This window comes from Scyliorhinus torazame, chromosome 3 (assembly GCF_047496885.1).
Source record: "Scyliorhinus torazame isolate Kashiwa2021f chromosome 3, sScyTor2.1, whole genome shotgun sequence".
In the NCBI taxonomy this organism is placed as follows: domain Eukaryota; kingdom Metazoa; phylum Chordata; class Chondrichthyes; order Carcharhiniformes; family Scyliorhinidae; genus Scyliorhinus; species Scyliorhinus torazame.
In genome coordinates, this window is record NC_092709.1 from 125,403,968 (window position 1) to 125,419,602 (window position 15,635).

The 15,635-nt window shown below is 49.6% G+C and overlaps 1 protein-coding gene across 1 annotated transcript in view; it reads right to left on the reverse strand.

Annotated features, from left to right (window-relative positions):
- prss12 (serine protease 12) overlaps positions 1-15,635 on the reverse strand; it is a 326,627-nt gene that overhangs the window by 67,043 nt on the left and 243,949 nt on the right. The window contains exons 10-11 of the mRNA XM_072497842.1: positions 9,964-10,042; positions 4,531-4,653 (exon numbers count right to left, since the gene is read on the reverse strand). Coding sequence (XP_072353943.1) covers positions 4,531-4,653; positions 9,964-10,042 — 202 coding nt within the window. The remainder of the gene's footprint in view (positions 1-4,530; positions 4,654-9,963; positions 10,043-15,635) is intronic.

Here is a 15,635-nt window from a genome sequence, read left to right on the forward strand (position 1 = left end):
TCCCCTATGCCGTCTCCACTGTCCCCAAATTTTCAAAGTCGCCACCACCACCGGGCTTGTGGTGTATTTCTTCGGTGAGAACGGCAATGGGGCCGTCACCATAGCTTGTAGGCTAGTCCCCCTACAGGACGCTCTCTCCAATCTCTTCCACACCGCTCCCTCCTCTTCTCCCATCCACTTACTCACCATTGAGATATTGGCGGCCCAGTAGTACTCACTTAGGCTCGGTAGTGCCAGCCCCCCACTATCCCTACTATGCTGTAAGAATCCCTTCCTCACTCTCGGGGTCTTCCCGGCCCACACAAAACTCATGATACTCTTTTCGATCCTTTTGAAAAAAGCCTTCGTGATCACCACCGGGAGGCACTGAAACACAAAGAGAAATCTCGGGAGGACTACCATTTTAACCACCTGCACCCTCCCTGCCAGTGACAGGGATACCATGTCCCATCTCTTGAAGTCCTCCTCCATTTGTTCCACCAATCACGTTAAATTTAACCTATGCAATGTACCCCAATTCTTGGCTATCTGGATCCCCAAGTAACGAAAGTCCCTTGTTACCTTCCTCAGCGGAAAGTCCTCTATTTCTCTGCTCTGTTCCCCTGGATGCACCACAAACAACTCACTTTTCCCCATGTTCAGTTTATATCCTGAGAATTCTCCAAACTCCCGAAGTGTCCGCATTATCTCTGGCATCCCCTCCGCCGGGTCCGCTACATATAACAACAAATCATCCGCATACAGAGATACCCGGTGTTCTTCTCCTCCTCTAAGTACTCCCCTCCACTTCTTGGAACCCCTCAATGCTATTGCCAGGGGCTCAATCGCCAGTGCAAACAATAATGGGGACAGAGGGCATCCCTGCCTTGTCCCTCTATGGAGCCGAAAGTATGCAGATCCCCGTCCATTCGTGACCACACTCGCCACTGGGGCCCTATACAACAGCTGCACCCATCCAACATATTCATCTCCAAAACCAAATCTCCTCAGCACCTCCCACAGATAATCCCACTCCACTCTATCAAATGCTTTCTCAGCATCCATCGCCACCACTATCTCCGCTTCCCCCTCTGGTGGGGGCATCATCATTACCCCTAGCAGCCTCCGTATATTCGTATTCAGCTGTCTCCCCTTCACAAACCCAGTTTGGTCCTCATGGACCACCCTCGGGACACAATCCTCTATCCTCATTGCCATTACCTTGGCCAGAATCTTAGCGTCTACATTTAGGAGGGAAATAGGTCTATAGGACCCGCATTGCAGCGGGTCCTTTTCCTTCTTTAGGAGAAGCGATGTCGTTGCCTCAGACATAGTCGGGGGCAGCTGTCCCCTTTCCTTTGCCTCATTAAAGGTCCTCATCAGTAGCGGGGCGAGCAAGTCCACATATTTCCTGTAAAATTCAACTGGGAATCCATCCGGTCCCCGAGCCTTCCCCGCCTGCATGCTCCTAATTCCTTTCACTACTTCCTCTATTTCAATCTGTGCTCCCAGTCCCACCCTTTCCTGCTCCTCCACCTTGGGAAATTCCAGCCGGTCCAGAAAGCCCATCATTCTCTCCCTCCCATCCGGGGGTTGAGCTTCGTATAATTTTTTATAAAATGCCTTGAACACTCCATTCACTCTCTCCGCTCCATCTCTCCTTCCTCATCCCTCACTCCCCCTATTTCCCTCGCTGCTCCCCTTTTCCTCAATTGGTGGGCCAGCAACCTGCTCGCCTTCTCCCCATATTCGTACTGTACACCCTGTGCCTTCCTCCATTGTGCCTCTGCAGTGCCCGTAGTCAGCAAGTCAAATTCTACGTGCAGCCTTTGCCTTTCCCTGTACAGTCCCTCCTCCGGTGCCTCCGCATATTGCCTGTCCACCCTCAGAAGTTCTTGCAGCAACCGCTCCCGTTCCCTACTCTCCTGCTTTCCTTTATGTGCCCTTATTGATATCAGCTCCCCTCTAACCACTGCCTTCAGCGCCTCCCAGACCACTCCCACCTGGACCTCCCCATTATCATTGAGTTCCAAGTACTTTTCAATGCACCCCCTCACCCTTAGACACACACCCTAATCTGCCATTAGTCCCATGTCCATTCTCCAGGGTGGGCGCCCTTCTGATTCCTCCCCTATCTCCAAGTCCACCCAATGTGGAGCGTGATCCGAAATGGCTATAGCCGTATACTCCGTTCCCCTCACCTTCGGGATCAACGCCCTTCCCAAAACAAAAAAGTCTATTCGCGAATAGACTTTGTGGACATAGGAGAAAAACGAAAACTCCTTACTCCTAGGTCTGCTAAATCTCCACGGGTCTACTCCTCCATTCTGCTCCATAAAATCTTTAAGCACCTTGGCTGCTGCCGGCCTCCTTCCAGTCCTGGACCTCGACCTGTCCAGCCCTGATTCCAACACCGTATTGAAATCTCCCCCCATTACCAACTTTCCCACCTCTAGGTCCGGGATGCGTCCTAGCATACGCCTCATAAAATTGGCATCATCCCAGTTCGGGGCATATACGTTTACCAAAACCACCGTCTCCAACTGTAATTTGCCACTCACCATCACGTATCTGCCCCCGCTATCCGCCACTATAGTCTTTGCCTCAAACATTACCCGCTTCCCCACTAATATAGCCACCCCCCTGTTTTTCGCATCTAGCCCCGAATGAAACACCTGCCCCACTTTGCGTAGTCTCACCTGGTCTATCAGTTTCAAGTACGTTTCCTGTAACATAACCACGTCTGCCTTAAGTTTCTTAAGGTGTGCGAGTACCCGTGCCCTCTTTATCGGCCCGTTAGCCCTCTCACATTCCACGTGATCAGCCGGGTTGGGGGGCTTTTTACCCCCCCCCCTTGTCGATTAGCCATCCCCTTTTTCCAGCTCCTCACCCGGTTCCCACGCAGCTGTGTCCCCCCCAGGCGGTGCCCCCCTGCCCATCCCACCCCATACCAGCTCCCCCCTCTCCCCAGCAGCAGCAGCCCAATAATTCCCCCCCTCCCACCCCCCACCCCCCGCTAGATCCCCCACTAGCGTAGTTACACCCCCTATGTTGCTCCCAGAAGTCAGCAAACTCTGGCCGACCTCGGCTTCCCCCCGTGACCTCGGCTCGCACCGTGCGACGCCCCCTCCTTCCTGCTTCCCTATTCCCGCCATGATTATTATAGCGCGGGAACCGAGCCCGCGCTTCCCCCTTGGCCCCGCCCCCAATGGTCAACGCCCCATCTCCTCCACCTCCTTTCCTCCCCCCACCACCTCCTGTGGAAGAGAGAAAGGTTACCACATCGCAGGATTAATAACATAAAACTCCTCTTTCCCCCCTTTTTACCCCCCTCTTCGCCCCCCATACTCGCCCCACCACTTTGTTTCAAACGTTCTTTTTTTTAATATCCCGCTCATTCCAATTTTTCTTCCACGATAAAAGTCCACGCCTCATCCGCCGTCTCAAAGTAGTGGTGCCTCCCTTGATATGTGACCCACAGTCTTGCCGGTTGCAGCATTCCGAATTTTATCTTCTTTTTGTGAAGCACCGCCTTGGCCCGATTAAAGCTCGCCCTCCTTCTCGCCACCTCCGCCCTCCAGTCTTGGTATACGTGGATCACCGCGTTCTCCCACTTACTGCTCCGAGTTTTCTTTGCCCATCTAAGGACCATCTCTTTGTCCTTAAAACGGAGGAATCTCACCACTATGGCTCTCGGAATTTCTCCTGCTCTCGGTCCTCGCGCCATCACTCGGTATGCTCCCTCCACCTCCAGCGGACCCGCCGGGGCCTCCGCTCCCATTAACGAGTGCAGCATCGTGCTCACATATGCCCCGACGTCCGCTCCCTCCGCACCTTCAGGAAGACCAAGAATCCTTAGATTGTTCCTCCTCGCGTTGTTCTCCAGCGCCTCCAGCCTTTCCACACATCGTTTATGGTGTGCCTCGTGCATCTCCGTCTTCACCACCAGGCCCTGTATGTCGTCCTCATTTTCGGCAGCCTTTGCCTTCACGACCCGAAGCTCTCGCTCCTGGGTCTTTTGCTCCTCCTTTAGCCCTTCGATCGCCTGGAATATCGGGGCCAACAGCTCCTTCTTCATTTCCTTTTTGAGTTCTTCCACGCAGCGTTTCAAAAACACGTGTTGTTCAGGGCCCCATATTAAACTGCCACCTTCCGACGCCATCTTGGTTTTTGCTTGCCTTCCTTGCCGCTGCTCTAAAGGATCCACCGCAATCCGGCCACCTTCCTCTCCTTTTTTCATCCGTATCCAGGGGGGATTCCCTTCTGGTTCACCGCACAGTACTTTTAGCCGTTAAAATTGCCGTTGGGGCTCTTATTAAGAGCCCAAAAGTCCGTTCCACCGGGAGCTGCCAAAACGTGCGACTCAGCTGGTCATCGCCGCACCCGGAAGTTCCACACCTGCAAAGTTAACCACCTAAATAGGACCTGCATCGAGCCATTAGAAACCAATTGCAGTGAAACTCCACGAGACTATGATATAGTCCTCCAGGGAGAAGGATCATTATCGCCTTTTAATTATGTTAATTACATTATTCCAATTAAAAGACTGACCTTTTAAAGCAGTGAGCTGCAGTGAGGACCCAACAGCTGCCAATGAGAGTGGCACCGCACAGTAATCTCCCCTCTCCGTGGGATGCTTTCAGCCGGATGGCTGCCTGCCAAGGCCACCCACCCCTGTGTAAGGCAGGAAGCCAAACATTAAAAAGACATTATTCAGTACACATAAGCAGAGGCCTAACAAATACAATAAAGGAGCTTTTGGATGGATCTTTACATATAAACCAACAGAAAATCTTGACCTGCCAGATGTGTTGTAAGCACTTGCCTATTGCTGTTTTATTGGCTAAGGCTAAAAGTTTACCATATTTTTCTCATCTACTGAACTGACGAGCTCCATACAACTGTGTTTATTACACAGGGTATTATTTTTCAACTCTCAAGCTATTTACATTGCAGAAGCACTTCACAATGTGCTGAGGCGATCAGTGCTCCAATTAATCCAAAATAGATTCTGATAACTTTCATTTCTGTAGCAGCGTCAATGACCACAAGATGTCCTAAAGCACTTTACTGTCACCAAAGGTACTTCTGAATTGTCTCTGCTGTAATACCAGAAGCAAGGCTGCCACTTTTCATACTGGAAAGTTCCACAAACAGCAGATAATCTTATTTTTTTAATGATGCTGATTGAGACATAAACATTGGCCAGGGGGAAACTCACCCGCTTTCCTTTGGAATATGGCTATGAGATCTTTTGGCATTCACCTTAGGGAGCAGAAAAGGCCTCAGTTTGATATATCATCCAAAAGTTAGCACCTCTCATAATGTAGCACGCCAGTGGTAATAGCAGTTTAGATAATGTGCTCAAGTCTCTGGAATGGAGCTTGAACCTTACAGGCAAATTCAAAGCACTTTTTCAAAGATGCCACTTTACCTTGCTGACCAAAGAGGTTTAAGACTGATGCACTATCAATTACGACGAGCCAAGAGTAGAGTGTAATCGAGGCTTTATTACGCAGAGATGCGGAGCCTCCCGCAGTTGCTGCCGAAATGGCTGCAGCTCGGAGAGCCCACCCATTTATACTCCGCCTACTGGGCGGAGCCAGCAGGCAGGGATCTACCCCCGTACAGCTCATCGCTCATAAATGAGGATCCCCGGTCGCTGTGGACGTAGGCGGGGAAACCGAACAGAGCGAAGATGCTGTTGAGGGGTTTGATGACGATGGCAGACATCATATTGGGGCATGGGATGGCGAAGGGGAATCTTGAATATTCGTCGACCACATTAAAAAAGTACGTGTTGCGGTCGGTGGAGGGGAGGGGCCGTTTGAAATCCACGCTGAGGCGTTCAAAGCGGCGGGAGGCCTTCACCAAGCGCGTACAGTCTGGCCGGTAGAAGTGCGATTTACACTCCTGTTAGTCTCTGGTGATGGCCCTGACTTCCTCGATGGAGTAGGGCAGATTGCGGGCCTTTATGAAGTGATAAAAGTGGGTGACCCCTGGGTGACAGAGATCGTCGTGCACGGTCCGGAGTCGGTCCACTTGTGTGCTGGCACATGTACCTCGGGATAGGGCATCGGGGGGCTCATTGAGCTTACCGGGGCGATACAATATTTCGTAATTGTAGGTGGATGGCTCGATCCTCCACCTCAAGATCTTATCATTTTTGATCTTACCCCGCTGTGTTGTTAAGCATGAAGGCAACCGACCGTTGGTCAGTGAGGAGAGTGAATCTCCTGCCAGCCAGGTAATGCTTCCAATGCCGCACAGCTTCAACGATAGCTTGGACCTCCTTTTCAACAGAGGAGCACCGAGTTTCGGAGGCATGGAGGGTGCGGGAAATGAATGCCACGGGCCTGCCTGCATGGTTGAGGGTGGCGGACAGAGCAATGTCTGATGCATCGTTCTCGACTTGGAAGGGGAGCGTCTCGTCGACCGCGTGCATCACGGTCTTGGCGATGTCGGCTTTGATACGGTTGAAGGCCTGGTGAGCCTCGGCCGTCAGGGGAAAAACTGTGGAGTGGATGAGTGGGCGGGCCTTGTCCGCATAGTTAAGGACCCACTGGGCGTAATACGAGAAGAACCTCAGGCATCGTTTAAGGGCCTTGGGGCAGTGGGGAAGGGGGAGTTCCATGAGGGGGCGCATGCAATCGGGGTTGGGCCCTAGAACTCCGTTCTGGACCACATAGCTGAGGATGGCTAATCGGTTCGTGCTGAACACGCACTTCTCCTTGTTGTAGGTGAGGTTGAGGAGTTTGGCGGTGTGGAGGAATTTGGAAATGTTAGCGTCGTGGTCCTGCTGGTCGTGGCTGCAGATGGTGATGTTATCCAGGTACGGGAAAGTGGCATGCAGTCCGTACCGGTCAACCATTCGGTCCATCTCCCATTGGAAGACCGAGACCCCGTTAGTGACGCCGAAGGGAACCCTAAGGAAGTGGTAAAGGCGGCCGTCCGCTTCAAACGCAGTGTATGGGCGGTCCGCCTTGCGAATGGGGAGCTGGTGGTAGGCAGATTTCAGGTCCACTGTTGAGAAGACCCGGTACTGTGCAATCTGATTGACCATATCAGATATGTGTGGGCGGGGGTACGCGTCGAGCTGCGTGTACCGATTGATGGTCTGACTGTAGTCAATGACCATCCTGTTTTTCTCCCCAGTTTTCACCACTACCACTTGGGCTCTCCAGGGGCTGTTGCTGGCCTCGATAATACCTTCCCGCAGCAGCTGCTGGACCTCAGACCTGATGAAGATCCTGTCCTGGGCACTGTACCATCTGCTCCTGGTGGCGACGGGTTTGCACTCTAGGGTGAGATTCGCAAACAGGGAAGGTGGGTCAACCTTAAGGGGCGTGAGGCCGCATACTGTAAGGGGTGGTAGGGGCCAGCCAAATTTCAGGGTTAGGCTCTAGAGTTGCACTGGAAGCCCAGGCTGAGTAGCAAGGCAGCGCAGAGGTTGGGGAGGACGTAGAGCTGGAAGCCACTGATCTCTACGCCCTGGATAGTGAGGGTGGCGGTGAAATACCCACGGATCACCACGGAGTGGGTTTCCGGAGGCCAGGGAGCATCGCCTTAGGTGGATGAAGCTCTCAGTGTGCCCGGAGTCCAGAAGGAAGGATATCTTGTGCCTGTCGACCTTCACTGTCATCGGCACGGGCGCGAGGTTGTGCGGTCGGGACTGGTCGATCGTGACCGAGGTGAGACGCGGCTGGTCGGCGGCGCTTGCAGCGATGAGCAGCCCGATGAGCAGGGGTCCTGAGGTGGGGAAGATGGCGGCGCTCACAGGCCGCATGTGTCCTGAGGCAGGCAAGATGGCGGCACCCACGGGCCGCACGTGTTGTGAGGTGAGCAAGATGACGAGCAAGATGGCGGCGCCCACGAGCCGCACGTGTTGTGAGGGGAGCAAGATGGTGGCGCCCACAGGCCGCACGTGGTCTGAGGCGAGGAAGATGGCGGCACCCGCGGGTCGCACATGAGGGCTGCCGAGGCAATAGCGCCAACCGAGTGGGCCTGGCACACAGCAGCGAAATGTCCTTTCTTCCCGCAGGCCTTGCAGAGCGCGCTCCGTGACAGGCAGCGCTGTCGGGGGTGTTTTGAGTGTCCGCAGAAGTAGCACTTGGGTCCCCCGGGATTGGTTGGCTGCCGCACGGCACAGGCCTGCGGTTGGCTGGGGGAGGTCGCTGATGGGGTCCACGGTGGGGTGTTCGGTGACGGGGTCCACGATGCCCAGGAGGGGTGGGCCGTGCGGTCGGGGGCATATGCCTGTATATTGCATGAGGCGACTGTGAGCAAGAGCGCTAGTTTCTTGGTCGCCGCGAGGTCGAGGGTAGCCCCTTCTAAGAGGCGCTGGCGGATGTAGGCTGACCCAATGCCCGTAACGAACGCGTCTCTAAGTAGCAGGTCAGAATGTTCAGCGGCCGAAATGGCCTGGCAATCACAGTCTCTCACCAGGACGTGCAGGGCATGCCAGAAATCTTCCACAGACTCACCGGGGAGTTGATGCCGCTTGTACAGGAGGTGCCTGGCGTAGATTTTGTTGGTCTGCTGAGTGTGGTTCTCCTTCAGTAGCTCCATGGCCTCAGCGTAGGTCGGCGCGTCCCAATTGAGGGGAAAGATATCGGAGCTCAGCCGCGTGTAAAGGATCTGGAGCTTCTGTGCCTCTGAGGGTGGGTCTGTTGCAGATCCGATGTATGCTTCAAAGCAAGCTAGCCAATGTGCGAAGGCCGACTTGGCGTTGTCTGCTTGAGGGTGCAGCTGCAGGCGGTCAGGCTTGATGCGGAGATCCACTGTTGTAAAATCTCTGCTTAATAAATTGGTGCACTATCAATTACGACGAGCCGAGAGTAGAGTGTAATCGAGGCTTTATTACGCAGAGATGTGGAGCCTCCCGCAGCTGCTGCCGAAATGGCTGCAGCTCGGAGAGCCCACACATTTATACTCCGTCTACTGGGCGGAGCCAGCAGGCAGGGATCTACCCCCGTACCTGTAGTACAGGAGCCTTACTGTAATACCCTCGTATGCAGTATATACAACAATGGTGACTACCACAAAGACAGTTCTCAATGTTGACAGCAATTCCATAGAAACCAACAGTGCTTAAACAAAAACAGAGGACACCGGAAAATCTCAGCAGGTCTGCCAGCATCTATTAGGAGAGAAACAACTGTTTCCGGTACCCTCTGTTCCAGTTTTAGATTCCCAAATCCACACTATTTTGCTTATTTTAGTGTTGAAGCAACATTGTTGTCCTACATAGTTTCACTGAGAGTGTAACCAGCCCAGCCCAACGTTACCTCTGGCAATCAGTGACAGCCATTTATGTTGATCCATTAGTGGCAGTCCTGGTTCCAAAAGCAGGGAACAAAACAATCACGTGAGGCAGTGTCCTGTGCTGCTGGATGCATGGTTATTCAATCATGAAGGAAAGCAGAGCTATGTCTTCTTTTGAGCACACTTGATCATAGCTGACTATCCAGACATTATCATGGGATAGGCATCAGGAGCAAAAACGCTCTCTGATTTTTCCATTACCTCCAGGGTACTGAGGTACTGTGATCTCCTTGCTTCAGTCATGAAAATATTATTGACGGCATCCATGACATCAGGAGCGTCTTTTTAGTGAATTCAATTCAAGTTGAACATTTACAATGGTAGTTCTTCTGACCATATAATTACTCATCAAATATCAAAAAATGTTTAGCTCAATAGTCATATGGTACTGGTAACCTTTTCAATGTCAGATCAAATTATACCAACATGCTTTAGCAGGGATCTTTGCATTATATATTAATTCCTCAAGTGTTGTGATAGACCTTTGCCTAACTACTTAACATGAATGCTTTACCAACCCCATTGACTAAGACAACAGAGCAACAATCTGCACTTACATTATAACACTGAGTTAACGCACTGTGACAGCAATGTTACTAAATGACGTAGTTAATGATTTCCTAAGGAAAAGGCCTTTTTTGCAGTAATATACTCACTGACCTTAAAGAATTTTTCCCACCAATAATCCGTTTCTGTCGTTGGTTCAGTAATCTTAAACCACAGAGAGAGGACATGGACCCTAAATTAATTAAAAGCAATATAACCTGAAGTTATTCATTTTAGAATGCATCTTTACTAAAGCCTTGAACAATGTTAAAAATCCCCAAATGACTAATCATTTCCATATAATTGTCAGCCATTGTTGAGAATGCAGAGCTTAATTTAAGAACAACCAATATTATGGATTTTTATACAAATTTTGAACATTTCCTGAGTTGCTCCCTGCGTCAGGGCAGAGGGATCTGGATGTCTTTGTTTATGAATCGCAGAAAGTCGGTATGCAGGGGCAGCGCGGTGGCGCAGTGGTTAGCACTGCTACCTCACGGCACCGAGTTCCCAGGTTCGATCCCGTTTCTAGGTCACTGTCCGTGTGGAGTTTGCACATTCTCCCCGTGTTTGCGTGGGTTTCGCCCCCACAACCAAAGATGTGGATTGGCCACGCTACATTGCCCCTTAATTGGATAAAATGAATTGGGTACTTTAAATTTAAATAAAACGTAGGTGTGCAGGTACAGCATGTAATAAAAAAGGCAAATGGAATTTTAGCTTTTATTGCAAAAGCACTGGAGTATAAATGTAGACAATTATTGTTCCAATTGTATAGGGTGTTGGAGAGACCACATCTTGAGTATTGTGTCCAGTTTTGGTTTCCTTATTTGAGGAAGGATGTGGTGGCATTGGAGGCAGTTTAGAGGACGTTCACCAGATTGATTCCGGGGATGACAGAGTTGACGTATGGGGAGAGATTAAACAGTTTGTGCTTACACCCACTGGAGTTTAGAAGAACGTAAGGGGATCTGATTGAGATATATAAAACACTAAGAGGGATTGATTAAGTAAACGTAGACCAAATGTTCCCCCTTGTGGGGCAATCTATAAGGAGAGGTCATAGATACAGGTTGAGAGGACGTAGATTTAAAACTGAGATGAGAAGGTACTACTTCTCGCAGAGGGTGGTGAATTTGTGGAACACGCTGCCCCATAGTGCAATGCAGTCTGAATAATGAATTGGTTTCAAGCAGGAGATAGATATATTTCTGATAATAAAATGGGTTAAAGGGATATGGGAAACAGGCAGGGAGGTGGATCCGAGACCATGAAGAGATCAGCCATGATCTGATTGAATGGTGGCACAGGCCCGAAGGGCTGAAATGCCTACTTCTGCTCCTAATTCCTATGTTCCTCCCCATTTCTCCTCACAATTGTACAATGCTGCAGGCATCTCTTCTGCCTGCAGCAGAGAACATATTGCAACACATATTGCAGAGCACATAATTGAAAATTTCGGCCAAAAGGTGCTGGCTCTTGCTGCAGTACTTACTGTTCCATACATTCTCTAGTATGTCAGTCAAGTGGTCCTTCTTCATATATGAACACAAACAGTACGTGTCCCCAAGTTATTCAGCCATGAAAGCAGCTAAGCTAGGTCTGCTCTTGTTTTCACTTGATACCTGTAAACATTTCCACCTGGTTGCATTGGATAGAGGTGAGGAGCAAGAAACCTGGCTGGTTTTTCTATTGGCTGGCCAAGAGCGCTGAGTCCATTTGTTTAACTGCTGCTCCGGTTGAAAGCCTCTAGCTCAGCACAAAGCAAATCCAAAAGCGTCTGACCTGGTCTGGTCTGGGGTAACATTGCACGGAGGAGTGGCACTCAGTGAAGCAACAGTGTGGATGTTAAGAGCTTGAATTGAACCTAGGCCTAGACAAGCACCAAATTCTCCATATTGTACCTCAGCAGTGTGGACCCTCGTGTCTTTAACTCCTCCCAAAATCGGTGGGAGGGAGGGGAAAACTGGATATGGCAGCAGCTGCTAGTTGGGACCAGAGGAATGGTCTCCTGTACTCAGGTAAGTCGCAGGGAGAAGGTTTAGGGACAGTGTTGAAATCTGGAATAACAAGAGGGTGGGGAAGGAGTGGGAGGGAGACCTAAATTTTCCTCTTGGCCCACAAGGAGAGTAAATAACATACCTGCTTAACTAAATTCCCGACCTGGTGGACAATCAATTAAAATCTAACACATTTTTATACAAACATCACCACCAGTAACAATTGAAAGTATGTTAATTGTAATATTTAGACGGTAATTAGATGAACACTTAAAAGGAAAAAAACATTAAAGGGTATAGGTAAAGTGCAAGAAGATAACTGTCTACTTTAAACCTGCTCATTGCCAATTGCCTTTAATATTAGGAAGCTGTAACTGGTATACACTCAATCAGCCAAAATTGTCCTCTGTGCATAAATTGCTATGATTTTATGACAACTATCTTTGTACTTTAAACATCTTTGTACTTTATTCATGTACTGTTGAAAACTAAATGCAGTGGATAGATTGTTGCAAAATTGCAATTGTGTTACTTTGTTTAAATTACACGTGAATGTTATCCTTTGTCTATTTGTGAATTAATGCTGAAAGCCATCACCTATCTGCAGAAGCAGTTCTATAATGGCCAGTTCTGGGCTTGCAGGTTTGGTGTGTAACCCATTTGTATTATGGGATGGACTCCATACTAATAGAGAAATTAGTCGTGTGCCTGCAGCTTTGTACGCATGCAATTGGTTTGAAAGTTACAAATTTCAACTCCTGAAAGTTGGCAAATCAAATTAAAGTATAAAATTTAAGGTATTAGCATACATTTTCTTTTGTTTATAAATTTAGAGTACCCAATTCATTTTTTTTCCAATTAAGGGGGAATTGTAGCATGGCCAATCCACCTACCCTGCACACCTTCGAGTTGTGGGGGGCGAAACCCACGCAAATACGAGGAGAATGTGCAAACTCCACATGGACAGTGACCCAGAGCCGCGATTGAACCTGGGACCTTGGCGCCGTGAGGCAGCAATGCTAACCACTGTGCCACCGGTCTGCCCAAGGTATTAGCATACATGAAGGTAATGTAAGGGTTAATGAAATGTGTACAACAGCCACCAGAGGGAGCAATCCTAGAAGTATATAAGGGATGACACAGAGCCTTGTGGGTCAGAAGTTGGAGTAGGTGGTCGGAGCACGAGCTGAGCTAGGAGTACTGAAGATAGTGAGAGAAGTTAATGAGTCAGTGAGTTAGATGTTAGATGAATATAGTTTGTGTGTGTTTAATCAACTGTTAGTTCTTAGGGTTACGTGTTGAATCCAATTGTAGTGTTAAATAAATAGTTTTGTTAGTTTACAAGACTCGTTGTTCTCTGATCAGACTACACATCAAAGACATCTGATTAGAGCAAGACAGAGAACAACACAAAATTAAAGCAGAATAAAACTATAAAACATAAAGGCCAACAGTATTTTGGGCTATATGTGAAAATTGCCATAGTCCCAGAAGTTCACCTTAGCCAGTACGGGAGTTGATAACCCGCTGTTGGCATTGCTCTGCATCATGAATCAGCCATCCAAACTAACCAACCCCCTTTCGGGCTGTAAATAAATGCATAAAATACAATAGTAAAGATCCTGGGGTGAATTCTCTGCCGGCGGGATTCTCTGTTCCGCTGGCAATGCCCGGGGGATGCGGAGAATACACCCCAATAAATTTGTTCAATGCTTTGGTTGTAGCAAAATGTGTACTTTTGACACCCTGATGTAAAAAGGGCATTAGGACCATAAAAAGCATATAGCATCAAATCAATGGAATGACAGCTATAATCATGTGGTGAGATTTAAGACTTTTGGTACTGTTTTCATTATTACAGGATTATTGTAAGACTGTTAATTACCAAGTAGCTAGCCCAGGAATTTATGCCAATAGGTTCTGCCCACCAGCCTGTCCCACATGTCCTGCCAAAGACCTCACACAATTATAAAGCTCTTTCATTGCTTTTCTTGCACCAACAGCAAAGCAAACATTGTAGTTCCAATTTTTAATTGAATATCTGAGCCTGGTACTCAGGGGTGTCCTGCCAAATTTTGAGGCGCCGGAGCTCTACGAAAATGCGTTGGCCGTGTAATTTCTAAATCTGCTATTACGTTGTTTTCTGGTGTATTAATCATTTGAGTCCCCAAATATCAGTAAGACTATGGACGCGATTCAGCGGAAGAATTTCTAAGTGTCATTTTGAGTGCAATTGATGGGTGCGCATCGACGACCAGGTTGGCGTGATCATGGCTCGCATTTAATGGCTGAAAATGAGTCCTCACGAGCTTCTCCCAATACTGGCTGTCTCACCATTTGATTCGCTGGACTCGCATCTCAGCATCTCACCGTTAACAAGAGGGAGCTGCTTTTAAACGCTCCCTCACCACTCACTCCCAGTCAACACACAAGCTTGGCAGCGCGCAGACCTGCCCCTCGCTTTGAGGATGCAGACGTGGCCAGGCTTCTTCTGCAGTCAATATGATAGTGGAGGAGGGGGAGATTGGGGGGGAGGAGGGAAATGGGCAGAGGGGGATTGGGTTTTGAAGGAGGAAGGAGGGAAGTGGGAGGAGAGAATGGGGGGATGGGAGAGGGGGGATTGGGGTGAGAGGAGGGAAATGGGGGGAGGGGTTTTGGAGGGGGAAGGAAGGATTAGGGGAGGGAGAGAGCGGTGAGCTAACACAGCCTTGTCCTATGGCAGTGTTCTTCTAACTCGGGGACTCGACCTGCGGGTGGGTCGCGGGCGGGTGTCGGGAGGGTCGCGGAGCCGGCCTTTGCGGCGCTCCTGATCGCGCAAATCCCCGCGCAGAGCGGGCTTTTAATAATGCCAGCTGCAAGCGGCCTTTAAAATGGCCACGAACAGGAAAAAAAAAATTGCCCGCATTGCGCATGTGCGCCGATGATCGTGCGCACATGCGCAGTGCGGCCGCTATTTTTTAAACGGTCACAGCTCTGTTTTACAAGTTCGGAGGGGATTTTATTCATTTATTTTATTCATTTAATTTTTTTTTCATTTGTTTTATTCATTTAATTTTTATTTTTTTCATTTATTTTGTTCATTTATTTTTTACAAGTTCGGGGGCGTTTTATTTGATAAAATTTTACAGGAAAAAAATGCAGAACTTTGGACAGATGGAGACTCCATACTGTCCGACACCGGAAGGCTTCACCTTCATCCATCAGGTTCCATTGGAGGAGTGTGTACGAGGGCCAAAGGGACCCAAAACCATTTCCTCCATTTTTATCAGCAGCAAACAAGGTAAGAGAAAATGGTGGGTCGCTCAGGTCGGCCGGCGTGGGTCGCGAAGGTCGGCCGGGTTGGGTCCCGAAGGTTGGCCGGTTGGTAAAGGTGGGTCCCCGGAATCTGGTGAGGATGACAGCCTCCCTGGTCCTCGGGGCGTGTTGGGCCCTTGCTGCCGCCTGGTCTCCATCCTCCAGCTCCTTCTGCGGTGCCACCCAGGCTGGTCTTCCAGCCCCTCCTCCTCAGATGAGGCCGCATGTCCCTTCTCCTCCTCCTCCAGCATGTTGCCCCATTGCTGTGCCAGGTTGTGGAGTGCACAACAGGCTATCACAAAGCGGGAAGCCCTCTGGGGAGTGTCATGTAGGGCACCATAAAAGTGGTCCAAGCATCAAAACCGCATTTTAAGCAGCCCAATGCACCGCTCAATGCGGCATGAGTAGCAGTATGGGCTTCATTATAGCAGGTCATTGCCTCAGTCTCAGGCCTCGGCTCCGCAGTTATCAGCCTGGACTTCAGTAGGTACC